This window comes from Xiphophorus maculatus, chromosome 16 (genome assembly GCF_002775205.1).
Source record: "Xiphophorus maculatus strain JP 163 A chromosome 16, X_maculatus-5.0-male, whole genome shotgun sequence".
In the NCBI taxonomy this organism is placed as follows: domain Eukaryota; kingdom Metazoa; phylum Chordata; class Actinopteri; order Cyprinodontiformes; family Poeciliidae; genus Xiphophorus; species Xiphophorus maculatus.
In genome coordinates, this window is record NC_036458.1 from 22,852,687 (window position 1) to 22,869,864 (window position 17,178).

The 17,178-nt window shown below is 39.7% G+C and overlaps 1 protein-coding gene across 2 annotated transcripts; it reads left to right on the forward strand.

The window, feature by feature from the left end:
• The first annotated feature begins 110 nt into the window (after positions 1-110).
• Positions 111-11,369, forward strand: LOC102228091 (synaptotagmin-1-like). Of its 2 annotated transcripts, XM_005816380.3 has the most exons (10): positions 111-184; positions 3,710-3,870; positions 4,057-4,071; positions 6,009-6,193; positions 6,859-6,942; positions 8,050-8,217; positions 8,306-8,473; positions 8,565-8,682; positions 8,763-8,896; positions 9,380-11,369. In XM_005816380.3, the coding sequence occupies exons 2-10, from the start codon at positions 3,717-3,719 to the stop codon at positions 9,587-9,589; spliced, it is 1,236 nt and encodes a 411-aa protein (XP_005816437.2). In that variant the 5' UTR covers positions 111-184; positions 3,710-3,716; the 3' UTR covers positions 9,590-11,369. The 2 variants fall into 2 exon arrangements, with proteins under 2 accessions (XP_005816437.2, XP_023205092.1); XM_023349324.1 differs by lacking the exon at positions 4,057-4,071.
• The last annotated feature ends 5,809 nt before the right edge of the window (positions 11,370-17,178 follow it).

Sequence of the window (17,178 nt, forward strand, 5' to 3'; positions counted from 1 at the left end):
GGACAGTAAGTAAGTGGTGTTGAGGGATATTGTGAGGATTAACACAGGAGGGGGAGAGAGAGGGAGCTGGACTTGGACCCAACCGCTTCCAATCAGTCAGTGTTGGTGGATTTGTGGGGAATGACGTTTGGATGACACAGAAGAAGAAAAGATAAAAAGAATATAAGGACTGAGGACATATTGGGTGAGTTAAGATGTTTTATGTGTTTGTTAAAATTCCACTATGGCCAACAATCAATGAATAAAAAGAGTTAGCACCTTTTTTATTCATTAACGATTTTCAAATTATTAACATTTCAGGTGGAATGTGTCCCTCCTGATTTTTTTATTTATTTTTGTTCTTGCCAGAAGCTTTATAACATTTCTTTGATTTTCATTAAATCCGCCAAAATGGAGTGAGAGGTGAATGACTTCAGGGTTAATTAAATTCAATGCTTCAGTGCTAGTGTTTAGCTTCATATTTAATTCTTTGAATAGCACACCGAGAGAGTTCATGGATGATTGTAACATTTGATTTGACATGATGGACGGCGTTCTAAAAGTGGCAGAGATTAGTTTAAGTGGCTTATTGAAGCCTAAAGCTGTGTTGGTTGGTGTCCGTGTTTACGTGAAGTCACCTGCAGCAGGCTGGACACAGCTTGGTTTATATGACTGTCTGCTGTTCAGACTGTTCTTCTGATGTGGTTGTATTTTTAAGCCTCTTTCTTACGTTACTCATAATATGCAAGTTAGCTCCCCCAGAGTCCTCACAACATCAGACAGTTTGTAAAACGTTGCATGTTATGTGAACGTGTTGAATCCATATCTCTTCTGTAAAGTTATGGAAAGCCATCCAGCTCAAATGTATGTGACGTTTAGCAGATAGGCAACACATAGACTGCGCGCTGTTCGCACAGAGCTGGTTGTGTTAAATTTTCACGCGTTTTTGAAAAAGTTAACACAACACCTGGTTGGCGCGCTGACAAAACAGAAATGTTCAAGTCATAAGAAAAGTTCTATGATTTTCAAATGTATCTACAAGTGAAACCCTGAAAATGTGAAAAATGAAGTTTGTTTCCCCTTTGGTTCAGTACTAAAACCCATTTTCTTTGTAACCAAAGCTGCAGGCCTTTGTTTCTAGCAACGTTGGACATCTAAAGATGGAAATTCCTGCCCATTCTTCTTTGCAAAGTAGCTCAAACTCCACTAGATTGGTTGATCTCTGAACATCAGTTTCTGACTCTTACAAGAGATGAATTGGATCCAGGTCTGTAACTAATCAATATCATTAATCAATACTGATTTAAGAGTTTGAAACAATAGCAGATTTTGCTGGACGATCAATTGACCCAGAAATGATTGCGATAAATGATAGTATTGTTGTTTTGAGACCATTTTCAAGTAATATATTGACAATTGCTTTCTTTTCCACATAGTTTCTGGCAAAGTTTAAACATGACTTTCTCTAATTTTATTATTTCTTATATAAATAATATGTACTTTTATTTTTTTATTGACAACAAAAACCATTAATTACAATTACAATTTCAATATCATACACAACTTGGCATTGATCTGTCCCATACAATCCAAATAATATACAGTCAGTAATTGTAATGTGATAAAATATAAATATGTCGTAAATCTTTTGAAAGCTGTATTTCAGATGATGGATTTTAAGCTTTATACTTTTGAAATGAATGCAAAAACATATCAAAAGACACTTTTTTATTTTATATTTCATTAACATAGCTGTATTGTTGTGTGATAAACTGATTGCTCCTATAAATCTCTTAACACATATTGCATCACTACTGTTATCTAGTTGAGGATGAAACATCAATCCCTTGTTGGGGAAACTCTCTTTAGGGACATGGTACACCAAGTCACCTGAGGCTATTATCTGTTCTGGTAGTTACTGGAAACCACTGATATGGGTTGCTGGTGCAGAAAGTGTAATGATGTGGTAAAGAGAGAAGTGAGCCTAGAAAGCAAAAGGAATAGTCCACTATAAAAATTATAAGTGAAATGTGATACTTGATGGGAAATATTCATCTACTCAGGCTAGATAGAAGGCACCTTTGATACATGTTTTTCTGTAACATTGGAAATCACATGTGGAGTACCCCAAGGCTCCATCCTGGGATCCTTACTATTTCTTTTTTTTTCTCTGAAGAGTTTTTGCGGCGCTAGTGGCTTGTATTTTTTCGACAGTAGGCAGACAGGAACGGGGGGGTGAGGAGAGGCCGGAAGACATGCGGCAAAGGTCGTCGGGACCGGGAGTCGAACCCGCGACGTCCGCGTCGAGGACTAAGGCCTCCAAACGTGGGGCGTGCTAACCCCCTGCGCCACCACAGCACGCCCCGGATCCTTACTATTTAATATCTATCATAACTACGCAGATGATACATGATTTGTGAATGCATCCATCCACAAATCAATGTGGATGGATGGATGGATGGAATTTAGCCTAAGATTATATTAAAACATAAACTAATCCTGTTCTTTTTCGAGCCTTTCTGTCGTCGAATGCTCCACTCAGAAACAACAGAGGATCCATGTGGCAGAATAAAGGATGATAAAATAAAACCATATCAATGGAGGATTTGGATAAATTCATTTAAAGATAAACACCTTATGTACAGCAGTCATTCGCCCTCTGTAATCCTCTGCAGATCCCATCTGGGCCCCGTTATAAAGCTCGCTACCTAAATCAGGTCTAGTTCTGGGAGTTTGGTCATTCTCTCTCTCTCTCTTTGTGTGTGTGGGTGTGTGTGTGTGTGTGTGTGTGAGCAGGATTGGTAGGTATGAGGTCTGATGGGTCCGAAGCAAGAGAGGAAAGAGTGAAGAAAATGGTGACAGGATGGGCGGGTACAGAGGAGGAAACTCAAAGCGGGAGCAGCAAACTGTCCTTAATTTGTTTAATCCGAGGATTTTTGGATTACCTCTGACAATTAATCTTGTTATACAGCAGTGCTGCAACAGAGGGCTGTCTGCTGTGGGCGCGGCCTCCGTGTGTGTGTGTGTGTGTTTAAATCTCCCTTTTTATATACGAGGATAAGGACTGACAGCTGGAACTCCTTGCAGGCACGACTACCAAAAACTGGCAGATTTTATTTTGTTTTCTGTTACTTTTGTTCACAGACTCACAAAAACTAAATATCAGTCTTGCATCATTTTAAACTACGACACAAACTTGAAGTACATTTAAAATCACTTTGAAGTAAATGAGACTGGATATTGGATACAAAGCTTTACTCACTGATATTTGTTGATATTTACTGTGGATAAAAACAGATTACATTTTTCAAAATTGATGCTCTTTTTTTTTTTTTTTTTACATAGTTTTATCTTTTGAAATATGGCACATTTCCTAATAGAAACAAAGTCCTGGATTGAGTAATAATAAATAAGAATTTATTCAGAAGTATTATTACAGGTGTAACTCATAAGCAAGTATACCCAAACACAACGAAGTGTCTAAACTTCTGTCTAAACCAGGCTAATTTTACTTTATGTTTTTTTTTCTTCCTCAGCCTCAGATTGTACACATTTGAAATTTTTTTTTATTTCTCATAAAAAACTCATTAAATCCTCTCTGCCAATGACAGACAGTCTGTTCTGCTACTGACTCTAGTTTGGTGTTTTTTTTTTAACCAGATCATTGCAGGTTAAAGAAAAAGGACATATTAGCAATCTAACAACTCATATCCATCCTTTGTCTCTTCAGAGCAGCGATGCCATTGGTCAACATGGCCGCAGTGCGGCTTCGGAGGGCGGCGGGGGAAGAGGAGAGGGAGCCGCGGCCGCCTCCATCCCCGTCCCACCACTCCAACCACCAGTTCGCCAGCATGAAGAACAAGTTCTTCAACGAGCTCACACACCTGCCAAGTGAGCACAACACAATGCGCCTCACGTAGAGCATTTAGGAAAAACATATCGCTGAAACATTATGAGATCATAACAGCATCCTGTTTTCCTTTATCATCTTTCCTCTTTTGCCATTTCATGTGTCATTTTTTCACTCTGTCTTTCCTCATTTTCTCCTCGTGTGAACAATGTGTCCCGCTCTTGAAGATCACAAACTCAAGAGTAAGTCCGCCTTGTGTCTCGTGCCACCACACGTGTCCTACGTTAGGTTGAAGAAAGACCCAACTAGCAGGAAAAGGATCATTTTCTCCATTCTTCTCATGTTCCGTAGGAGGTTTTGTAGTAGTCAGGGTCAAAGTCTGCGCATTACTCATCACATGTACTAGACATACGAGGAATCAAAATGTTGTTTCTTTCCCTTTGCCGGTGAAACTAACAACGTAAAAATATCACATAACAATAAATAAGAACAAATAATCAAAGAAGAAGTTTTCCATAATCCATAGAAAACACAACAATAATATTAGCAAAAATCCCACAAATCAGGTACAACATACAATTTTAAAAACGCAACTCTTACATAGTTAACGGCTTAGATGGAGAGCATTCAGGCTCCTTACCGGCTGATGGAAGAAACAGTTTGATTATCTAGTACAGCGTGTAGAAAGGCTGAATTGTGGTACAGTCATGTGTTAGCAGGGTAAAAAGCAGAGGACCGAGTACTCAGCCCTGAGCTGTTCAACAGAAACCTGCTGGAGATTTTATCTTCCTACTCGTACTACTTGCAACCTCTGGCTGAGAGAATCCAAGACCCAGTTGCAACGAGATGCACTGAACCCAAACTTATCTAATTATTTAATCAACTGTTGTGCTATTAAGTGCTTCAGTGAAATTAACAAACCAATCTTTCTTTTAATCCAGATGAGTAAACTCAAAATGAAGAGCAAAACCAATCGCACCCCCTGTTGATCGCTTAGCTTTACATGCAAACTGGAAAGGATCTAAGGTGGAAGGAAGAACAGATTTAATGTGTCACATGACCATGATGGGCGTTCAAAATGTTTCGTAACAATACATGTCAATGTCACAGGGTGATAGTCATTAAAGCGGGTTGGTCCAGATTTGTTGGGCACCAGTATAACAGCAGCCATTTTGAAACACGGTGGAACATTAGCTTATTCCAGAGAAACGTTAAACACGTCACTGAAGACGTCTCTTAGATCCTCTGCACATTCTTTCAGCCCAGGATCAGGTATATCATCTGCCGTCTAATGGATATTAATGCCAGAAAAAAAAAAAAAACCTCCTTAGACTATCAGCTGAAAGGCACAGGATGGAATCATGAGGGACAGATCGAATCCTCTGGACACGTCTGTCATATGAAGACGTGCAACAAACCTGATCTCCGTTAGATCGTTTTAGCAGAGAGCCATCAATCTCAACGCTCCAAGCAGCAGGTAGCCAGGATGCTAATGGTCTTCATTTGAGTCACATCATCAATACAATTTGCAATATTAGAGATCACAGTGTCTGTATATTCTCCAAAATCTATACGGTAGCTTCTTGTTTAAGCTTTGTCCAGTAACGAGACCAGAAAAAGCAACCTGAGATAACGGAGTAGCTTTTTTGAGTGTCATATAAACTAAATCCAAAATAGCGTCGCCTTGTTGGTGAAGTTCACATGTTGATAAAAAAAACTATAGCAAAAACAGTTTTAACATCAACACGATTAAAATCTCCAGCACAAATGATAAACCCATCAGGGTGTCGTCTGTTCTTCTCCCATCGCCTGGTTTTCTGCTTTAATAAAATGGCAAAATTCAAATAAGAAATTGCTGGAAGTTGTAAACAATTACATTAAATCATATATAACATTTGGGTATTTCAGAGATTATTTATTTCATGTTATTTCTGAAAATATGTATTAGTCTGGGATAAAAAAACAAAAAAAACAATAATAAGTCTGGTTCACAGCTGGAATTCTGAATTTGTGTGATATTCTTATATTTCCACACAAGAACTTAGAAAATATGAATTTCAAGTAGCAATGGAATTCATTCATTATACATCTACACTGGTGGTGACTCTTAGTGTATCAATCATTCAGGTAGAAGCAGAGCTGTCCGCCCCGCTCCTGACCGTTTCTCTGCTCTGTCCAGTGCCCATGTGGGCCGTGGGGGCCATCGTGGTTGTGGTCCTTGCCCTCGTCGCCTGCCTGGGATTCTGCATCTACAAGAAGTGTTTCAACAAGGGCAAGAAGCAAAAGGCTCGAGAGAGGAAGGGGGGAGGCGGACGGGGGCGCAGAAAGAAGGATAAGGAGGGAGAAGAAGGAGACGAGAAAAAGGTGAGAAGAACTGATTCCTTCTACGGATTTGTGCTGCTGAATAATTCAGAAAAATAAAAAAACCCTAAGCAGAAAAAAAAGGACAAAATGAATGAATGTATGCAGAGTGGGCATACATCCCAATCAAATAAGTATTCTGTGATGTGCAATTCAAGTTTTAAATCTTTGAACAATTGGAAAGCATTTGTTCTGTGACATTACACACACACACACACACGCACACACCCACACACACACACACACACACACACACACACACACACACACACACACACGCACACACACACACACACACACACACACACACACACACACACACACACACAGAAATTGTACCTTCTGGCCTACGTGTCAAGCTTTGACCAAGACTTGTGCAGAAGACCTGCAACATATCATTTGACTGAAATAATATTATACCCTGCAGTTGATCATCCTGCGATTGTTGATGTCTTGGAGATGATAACCACGACGCAGCTGAAGACATAACATATGCATCATCTACATGCGATATCGACATATTCATAAAGCACTAAGACCATAGACATCAACCAAAGACACATAGCAACGACATAGACCAACAACATCTACACATATGACTTCTACTTATTTCTGACACAAATGGAACCCCATACAATGACAGTTTGCCACCCTGTCATGTTTTTCAGGATGGAGAGGAAGAGAAGGAAGAGGAGAAGGAGTTTCTGGGCAAACTGGAGTACTCGTTGGATTATAACTTTACCGATAATCAGGTGCACAGTGCTCACACACAATACACCACACTGACTCTTCTAAAGTTATCATAACTAGAACAAGATTTTACAGCCTTCATTTTTGTATAGCTTTGACTTGGATGGGTGATGCCTGGATTGGGAACTGAAACTTAAAGTTATTTTAATTGGAAATACATTCAGACAGTAAGACGTACGAGACAGTTTTTTTTCTCAAAGGTACCAATTGGTAAAGGTGCAAGTTTACCCAGAGCACAGCTGTTAGCTCTTAGTGTGACAGGTTCACCTGCTGAACAAAGATAACATTTTTGAGTTTCTGACTGACTGGTGATTTGTCAGCAACAAAATGATTTAGGTTACGTTCTTGACTCAGGACACAGGGGAGCACTCAGTCTCAAAACAGAGCTACACTAAGCCTAAGCTTCAAATAATGTAGTAACATAGGACACACTAAGAAATCTCCCATTATGCTTTTCCTATTTGTTTCCCGTTCTAAATACAGCTCTGGTAAAATGAAAGTCCATGAATACAGTAGCAAGAGATGCCAACAGTTGGAAATCTTTAAAGACTTCAGAGTCTTTCAACTTCTACTTTCCTTTGGTAGGAAATTTATTAAGGTCTGAACACAAACAGGCTTTGGTATTACAGTATACAAAATATGATGCCTTACATGGGTTTGCTGGCAAAAAATAAACAAATAAATACATAAAGGAAAACATTGATGAGCTAGTCATCATTTCAGTTACACATTAAGAAAGACCATTAATATTTTACCACCTCATTATTTTCAATTACACATCCAAAACAGTGGATCCGCAGCCCCTCCCAACGCCTGAATAAGACGCTGACGTCTCCCCTGATTGGCTGATAGATGATGAGCGCTAACATCTCATGCAACTGTTCACATCCGTCACTGCCATGATATTTACTGACTTATCATGTGAACAAGATAATTCACATGTGATTTTAATTTCATTTCTCATTTAATGGAAACACCGCAAATGCAAAATTGTGTTTTCTCAACAGTAGCAGAAAATAGACTTTACGTAGATTTGTGTACATTTGTAACGGAGACGCAGCTGTAGTTTGGAACTTGAACGGCTCTTCTGCTCTTGGATTCTTCTCCAGTTGATCGTGGGCATCCTTCAGGCTCAGGACCTCCCAGCGATGGACATTGGCGGAACCTCTGACCCTTACGTTAAAGTGTACATGCTGCCGGACAAGAAGAAGAAGTTCGAGACCAAAGTTCAACGCAAGAACCTCTGCCCTGTGTTTAACGAGACTTTCACTTTTAAGGTCTACACACCGATGTCGTTTTAGAATACCGTAGCATTTTCTAACACAATTCAAAGCTAAATTTGATGCTAATACTCTTCCTGTCCAGATCCCTTACAGTGAGCTGGGTGGTCAAACTCTGGTGCTGCAGGTTTTTGATTTCGACCGTTTTGGAAAACACGATGTCATCGGCGAAATCAAGATCCCAATGAACAGCATAGACCTCGGACAACCAATACACGAATGGAAAGATCTAGTTAGTGGAGAAAAAGAAGAGGTAAATGTTTGGTTTTTTCCGTCCAAAACTAGGCATTTCCAATATCTAGACTTTAACAAAATGCCTGACATATGCATTGTGTTTCTGACAGCAAGAGAAACTTGGTGATATCTGCATTTCCCTTCGCTACGTCCCCACGGCCGGTAAGCTGACGGTCAACGTGATGGAAGCAAAGAACCTGAAGAAAATGGACGTCGGAGGACTGTCAGGTATGTGTTGCTTGCATACCTAAAGGCTGATGATCGACTCGTATTGGAAGTCTGTGTTGACTCGTGTTTGTCCCTCTCAGATCCGTTTGTCAAGGTGGTTCTGCAACACAACGGCAAGCGACTCAAGAAAAAGAAGACATCTGTGAAGCAAAACACTCTTAACCCTTACTTCAACGAGAGCTTCAGCTTTGAGATCCCCTTCTCCCAAATTCAGGTTTGTGCCCTGCGTAGTTCAGCTGATATTTGGATCTGTTGACTGTTGCATGAACGTAGTGCAACACAAAATTATTTATTTTGAAATAAGGAAACATTTTCAGACTATTTTCTGTAAATATTTCTCATAATTAGGCTTGGTTGCTTTGCATCAACAAAATTTAACATAGTTTGCTTTTTGATTTAGTCATTGTTAGTGTTTTTTGTTGTCGAGGAAATGTGACGTATCCAAAACACAATCGGGTCACAATGTCTTAATAGTGGATCATAAAGCTTTCTCAGGCATATACAGGAAAACAAAAACCAAGTTATTATTGCACAAAGCTATAGGATTTATAATTATTTAACAACATCATCATACTATGCTAACTATTAAAAAGTTTGCATGACCATACATCAAGTCCCTGAACATCAGATTTCAATGCCACATTGAGCGAGACGTTTACAGGAGCTACCTCTGACGCCTCTCTGTCTCCACACACAGAAAATCCAGGTGCTGATCACTGTGTACGACTACGACAAACTGGGCAGCAACGATCCCATCGGGAAGTGCTGGATCGGCTACGGCGCCTCCGGCGTCGGGCTGCGCCACTGGTCAGACATGCTGGCCAATCCCAGGCGACCCATAGCCCAATGGCACACGCTGCTGCCTGAGGAGGAGGTGGATGCTGCCCTGAAGGCCCCCATCCGCTAACATGGCCCCTGAGACCTGGCCTACTTACAGTGTGACTTCCCAGGAACTACTGACTTATTTGTAATATTTTACTTTAAATGAAGTTATTGTGTGTTTGTATGTGTGTGTATGACCTTCATTTTCACAAATCAACAGATGCATGAACATGCATGCTCACTAGTGAAGGAATATACAAGATGCTGAGTAAATTGTGCCATGTTGTCATGTGGTCTACAGTCTTCAAAATATTGTATTATGTATTATACTTTATGCTTTCAATGAGAAATGGAAGACAGGAGGGTTATGTATAGAAATTTTAAAAAAGACTCCATTTCATCTTTATTTAGATGTTAGCACTTTGACGCAGAATGCTATGTTCAGCAACAAAAACACAAGATAACTGTGCTAACCCTGTTAGCTAATTTGTTTGTTAGCTGGCTCCTTTAGCTAGCCGGCTTCCTTGAGCCAGCTATCTAACAGATTAGCTAGCTGGTTAATCTGCTAGCCAGCTAGCTGATGACGTATAAAATCTAACTGTTTTTGTTTTAGTTTGTTAGTAATTGTCTCTCATTTTTACATCAGCTAATTTGAGTCTCAAAGGTAAAAGACTTAAGAAAATAATTCAAAAGTGGTGAATCATTTCTTGTTTGAAGGCTCTGAAAGGTTAAAGTATAGCTCTGCTACTTATGTAAGCCTGAAGGAGCCATGACTTCTTATGTCTTAAAAATGTTCAAGTCTCAGAATATGATGGTGGTTGATGCTAAAGCTATTTTGCTACTATTTAAATGGTTGTTGCTTTTGTGCTGTCTGGTTGATTAAGGACAAACGGCTGATTATTTTTCATTTTAACTGGAGGTTGGAGGTGTTGCACCATTAATAATCTTCCTATGTGAAACATACACAGAATAGATCATAGAAGCCTTTGGTCAGAGCAACTGATATAAAATGACGCAGTAGAATACAAACATGCTAAAAAGAAGAAGAGCATTTACTGATCCCACTTTTTGTATAAGGTATTTACTGTGAATGAAAACACTTTACATGTTTCAGACAGGAAGATTATTGATGGTGCACCGTTTCCTACCTACATTTCTCCGTCATTTCCTTCTGTTTTTAGTGCAAACAGGGTGACACTTGAAAGATTCAAAAAATATCTTTTACATAAATTGCTCTGGAGTTTTTGATTTTAGAGTTATTTTAAGACAGTAAAAGTTCACATGGTCTTTGCCCTTCTCGAGCTAGCTGCTAGCTTTAATATACAAGAACAACTAAGTTGGATTTATACTAAATGAAGATGCCAAGTGAGCCATCTACTGTAGGTGTGGTGTTAAATAAATACATTTTAAAAAAATCTTACTTCAAAAATCCTGAGGTATCCCTTTAGCATCAGATTAAGATTTTGTTTTTAAGGCTGGCAAGGGTGTCCAGATAAAACCAAGACCCATTTTATCATGTACCTACAAGATACCACTAGAATCTGGAGTCGGCTAAAAGGAAAATGGACACCAAGACATTGTTGCTGACCAGAAATGTTCATGTCCTGTTCTGTTTACCTGAACTCCTCCTCTTTGCTCTTTAGCGTATCGGATCTATGCTTGATTGTTCCAGTTTAATGTGCTGTAGTCAGATTTGTTCTCAGAACAGAACAGAAGTCATGTTGTGAGTGGCGGTGTCATGCATGTGTGTGTGTTACTATTCGTTTCTTTAAAAAAAAAGAAAGAAAGAAAGAAAGAAATTCTTTTGGCTTCACTTTCTATCCCTTATATTGTGATTGTTAAATAAAAAAACATAATAAATAAAAGACAGATGGTTTGGTGGATTGATGGATTGGCATCGAGCTACAAAGCCACACACACACAGTCAGATATTTAGTTGTTTATAGTGAAAGGTGCTTTACTACAAACCATAACAGAGGCTGATTTTGATCCAGTCAGTGTGGCTCTCTGCCCAGTGCTGTATAAACTAGGGGGAGGTACAAGCTCTCCTAAAATAAATAAAATGAAGTTTGGGCGGCAGAAGGGTGGGATTCTTTCAGGAATTGCCTCTGGTTGTATTTTGATACTGAATGGACTTCTCTTGAACATGATGGGAAAGTGGAACCTCCACCTCTTCCCCCAAACAGGGATGTGCCAAGAGCTAACGCAGCAACTTTGTCACCCTTATTTAGTTTTTGTAAATAATTTTCTAAATAACTAGCAACAGTTGTTTACAATTCCAACTCCTGACTCGCCAGAGAAGCATTTTTTGGAGTGAGATGACGTTACAGTGGACCCTCCTGGTGGAGACGTCAACAAAGTGTTAAACAATAAGAAAGTTTGACTGCGGTTTCCTCCCTTCAACCCCAAGAGGGCAGCACTGAAACTGTTTAAGGCAAAATGTTTCAGCATTAAACAAGTTCACACTAATATGTTAACATTTGTACAATGACATAAACACAGCACCGATTTGTAAATGTTATCTGCAAAAAAAAAAGAAAGAAAAAAAAAAAGTTGATTGGGATTTAGTTATTCTTTAAGGTTCGACCAATATTTCCTGAGTGGAAGTCAGCATGTTGCCATTAGTGTCACTAGTTCAGTTTGGTTCTCGCCTCAGTCAGGTTTTACAGTTTACAGCCATTAAAACTTATTTGAACTCAATAATCACCTTAGACCCACAGCAGCACTGCTGCTTTTATAGGTCTGTCTGTGGTTTCCCCGACTGACTGTGACCCAGCGACAGAGCGGATTATTGGTGTGCCCTTATTAGTCCTTGACTCCTGCAGAGAGCCAAACATGTGAGGCAGGAATTAAACTGGGGGGGAGGAAGGGCAGAAAACCTGTCCACAGTAAGAAGAGAGAAGGAAAAGTAAAAAGAAAAAAACCCCCAAATAATTACTGATCTTTATTTATTTTTTTACTATCACAATGAGGCATTACCACCTTTTTAAAATATGTTTTTTTTTCTTAAATACAAGAATTTTGTGTTCTTTTATGTGACTCAAATGAGAAAGAGGAGACTCACTTTTAATGCCTGGTTTTGTTTTATGAACATGTGAAATAACACATCTCTTTCTCCTGTTATTATTTGTTTTTCCTGTTAATTATGAGACTTTGTTGATCAGCTCTTCAGTTTGTGTTTTTTACGCCACCTAATCCTTCTGCTTTAAATCAAACTACGAATGTCGACTCGACTGCCAGCCAAGGAAAAGATGACTTTGAAACAAATTACTGGGGGATAAAATAAAAATTTCAGAAAACTTGCTTTCAAAAACAAATAGTTACTGCATAAAATAAATAAATAAAACATATCAATATATATTTTAAACATAAATTATATACTTGAATTGTTGTTCAATATGTTTTTCACTCTCCTAAAAATGATGGCAAGTAATTTTTTATTTATTTTTTTGCCAAACGTGTTTTAGGCAACAACAACAAAAACAAAATAAATAAGTAATAAAAAAATATTAATTAAAAAAACACGTTTGGCAAAAATGACATAGACCATTATTTTAGGGAGGTGACTATATATACATATGTAAATAAACAGATTTATATTCTTTATTACTGACATGGACTGACATTTAATTTTGGCTAAAACCGATCTCTCTGTTCAACCTTTCAGACTTTCTTAATCCGTAACAGACAGCAGCCTGCTGGTTTTCATACATACACACGCAATGCCACTTTTTGCCACCAGAGGGCGACGTCTGCCATTATTTTTGGCCTGTCATTAACCTCAAGGCAATCTTCCATCTTTCGCCGTCCAAATCCGTATCGCCTCTAGAGAATTTCACCACGTCCATCGTATTTCAACATTCCGTCCACGGTCTCTTCTTCCGTCAGAATGCATGAGTGAAAGCTTGACTCGTTAACTACATCAGATAGCAGCTCTGAGAAAAATCAAGACGCCATCATGAAACGGACATGTGAAATGCTCACTGTGCAGCTGTCCACGGTCTGCCTCACAGCCATCCAGCTCCTCTGAAGTGATGGAGATCTTCAGAGCGATATCTGATACCCACTTCTTCCCCAGAATCATTCAATCTGCAGCACTCAAGCGTTTCTCTAACTGACAAGTCAACATCTCCCTACCTGTTTCTTTCGGTTTTATCTACGGCAGATCAGTAGACCAGGACATCACTAAATTGCTCCTTGAGTTTTTTTCTTCCAAAACAACTATGTGCCTCGACAAGCTGAAGCACCAACCAAACAAAAACAAGACTTTCTTTGTGCAATTGTGGTGATTGGTGGTTTCATTTATCTCACCGGCAGTGTTGGTGGTCCGAAGCCATTTTATTGTGGAACTAGCCTGAGTTTTTTAAAAAAAAGTGTATATAATTGTGGCAGCAGTTTTGTTTAACCTACGATGTCCAAGACGAATTTCCCCTAGCGTGGACAATAAAGTACCTACTGACTGACAACCTGTCGAGGTTCCAAGTAAAACTGAATCGGAAATTGCGGCGGCTAACTCTTTGGTGTGAAAAACATGGCAAAGTGTTCTGGGAAGAGCCACTGGAAAGAACCACACAAACAGTAACGGGTTTTTCTCCTTGTGGTGAAAATGTACAGTCGCGGTATCCTAAAGACGATGCTGGCGATGTGTGAAACGCTCTAAAGTAAATTTGTGGTTTTCTACTGCAGTAACAAAAGCTTATGTCAACTCTAGAAAAATGTAATTTAGAAAAGCCCAATGTATGATTTCAGAATCAGAAGCATTTGTTTTTATTTAAACACTATCTTTTAATTTAAATTAAAGTCTCTGTGTGTGTGTGGTGTGGCTGTTGTACCTCTAGACACTGTGGCGCACAGTGGCGCCCCATGTATAGGAACCTTTCATGAGATGATTTCCTGTTTTCTTAGGATACACTGGAAGTGTTTCATAATACAGAAGCCATTGGGTCTATTTTAGCTTCCGACCTGCAAGGATTCAACCAGAGACATAAATTGATTTTCTGCATAAGAGGGGAGCAGAGCAGGACTCAGAGAACCGCCTCCAAACACTGTCTGTGGTCGACTCCGCCGGTTCTCAGTTCCCAGCTGCCTTTTATTATGATTACATGTAAAGACGTTGGGCTTTTTCTCACAGTCACAGAAACAACTGATCAGACTTTTCCCACAAGATGTTCTGGGCCCTTCTGTGGGCATGCACTTACAAAGCCACAAAGCTGACCGTTATAAATCAGCTTCGCAGGCAGCTAATGACAGAAACATGTAAACGTTTCTAACGGCCAAGGAAACATCCAAAAAACAGTTACCACAAAAGAAAGGAGCCAAGTAATAATATTCTATTAACACAGAATATTAATATGAAAACATAACCTTTCAAATACACTCATAAGTAAATGAACTTAGATAATTTTTCTAACAAAGGCCCAATTCAGAAGCCCACTTTTTAGAGAGAAGAAACATATTTTAAGGTGCAGTAGAACTGGAAGGTGAGTCTTAATAACAACCATTTAATGACAGCTGGATGATGTTTTCCAGCTGCTGCTGAGACTTTAGCAGGAAGCTAAATTCAACAACAGCCATGATGCTTTTCCACGTGTAGAAAGACATCGCGGTTGTTGCTAAATTTTATGGAGGATCTGTGATGCTCTTCCAAAAAGCCCTGGGAGCCTTGCAAAAAGCTCTTGGCATTATGAATTCCTTAGATGAAAATCTGATTGATGGAAATTTGCCATCACTGGGTCCTTGGAGATAACGATCCAAGACCAAAATGGTTCCACGGATACAAACTCAGCCTTCTTCCGTCACCATCAGTCTCAAGACATGTAGCGGGAGGAATGGTAGATAGGTCTCTGTCCTCGATAGGAAATGCTATGGTGGGTGGGAACAACTAGTTAATTCTAACTAATTGTACCCCAGCTCATTCAGAGGTAACGCAGCCATTTGCTGCTTCTCCGTGGCTCATGGGTCGAGTCGGACGACCAGGTCTCAACTGGTTTGGAGTTGTGCCGTACTTTTTCCAGTTTCAGATGATGGATTGAACAGTTCTCTTTGAGAAGGTCAACTCCGGGTTCATCGTACCTGTCTGCTGTGTTCCTGAGCTAGCAATTCTTCCACTGCAAGAAGGTGAATGACGAAATACTACATGCCAACTTGAATCTAGCCTTTTCAAACCAGCCACTTGTTCTACGCTTTGCTTCGTCCCGACGGTCTACAACCCTCAGCTGTTGAGAAACGGTCGCTTCCTGGAGGCATGGACTTTGTTGAAGCTGAACGGTTGGATCTGATTTAACCTAGCTAACAATCAATAGCATACGTCATGGCTAACGTTTAGTCGTAACATGTGGAATGCGTCAGCTCAGTAAGGCTTACCGGGAATCATCTGAGCTGTAAACAGCCCCATAGCAAGTAGGGCCATGACATCGTTGCCAGTAATAAAACGACTTAAAGGAGCAGTGTTATGTAAAATCAACTTTTCTTAGCTTTACATCACGTTGTTATGCTATTTCCTCAACAGAAAATACCTGGAGTGCTGCCATGATTTTTTTCATGCAGGTTTGAGAAATCCTTTCATCTCCCATGACAACGGTTCATCCATGGAAAAATCCTGGGTGGAGCTAGCGCCGCCTTCGAGACGCAGGTTCTCCTCGGCGCTGCAATTTACAAGCTTCTGAGGTTCTAAGCTTTCGCCTCACAGAGCAGCCTTACCCTGTGACTCAGCTCCTTCAGACTAGCCAGCAGCATTTAGCAAACACCTGGTGGAGCTGTGCATCTGCTGAGCTTGTTATACGAGCTACTGGTAAAAACGTTATTAGTGTTAGTAGAGGAGCCCTGTTGTGATGACTTGCTGAAGGCAGTGTTGGAAAGAGCAGGAGTTTCTTAGAGACACAGAGCCAGTGTCTCAGTTGAAATTCCTCCTGAGAAATCCAGCTCAATGAGAGAAAGACCAGACGGAGTACTGAGGGGAGATGAGAAACAAGTGGTATTGTGTAGGAAGGCGGAGGCCAGAGGATTCTTCTCAAAACTTGATACGTGTTTTGAAAGACAATCCACTATCCAGTCGTTCTCTTTTTGTAATAGTTCCATATATCATCTTGTGATTCTTTGTCACCATCACTGCTTCTGCTTCTCTACAATTTCTTCACCTCATTAATGTTCTTACTCTCATTGGCACTTTAGCCACAAGGCTTGTCTTCAGCTTGTGGCTCCAAGTTCCAACCATGTGTACTGGGATAAATACATCTATTTGCTAAGAAAACACAACCTCAGTGACGCTACTGCCCTTTTTAGTGTCAACAACTGCAGGCTCCTGTTAAGGACTTGCATCTTGTTTTTGCCAAGAGTTTTCATTGCTGCTGTACCGCAGAGGCCCAATAAGTCATCCAGTATTATTTTCACCACAAGCAAAGCAATACAAGCCTCAAGACAGGAGAACACAACATTTTTAAAATAAGTTATGTCCTGAGAATATTGAGAGAGAAGACTGAAGAGCTGAACTGCAGACTGCAGTTAGGGTTATTTTATTAAACTTTACTCGTTAAAAAACAACAACAGCATAAAAAAAAAACAAAAAAAAGAAATCAGACCTACAGAGTGCTTGTTAACTTAGTGCTAAAGAGATAATTTAGTTCTAATTTCGCCACAAGTGTCAGTGTACTTTATTGTTGTTTTTGTGGTGGTGGG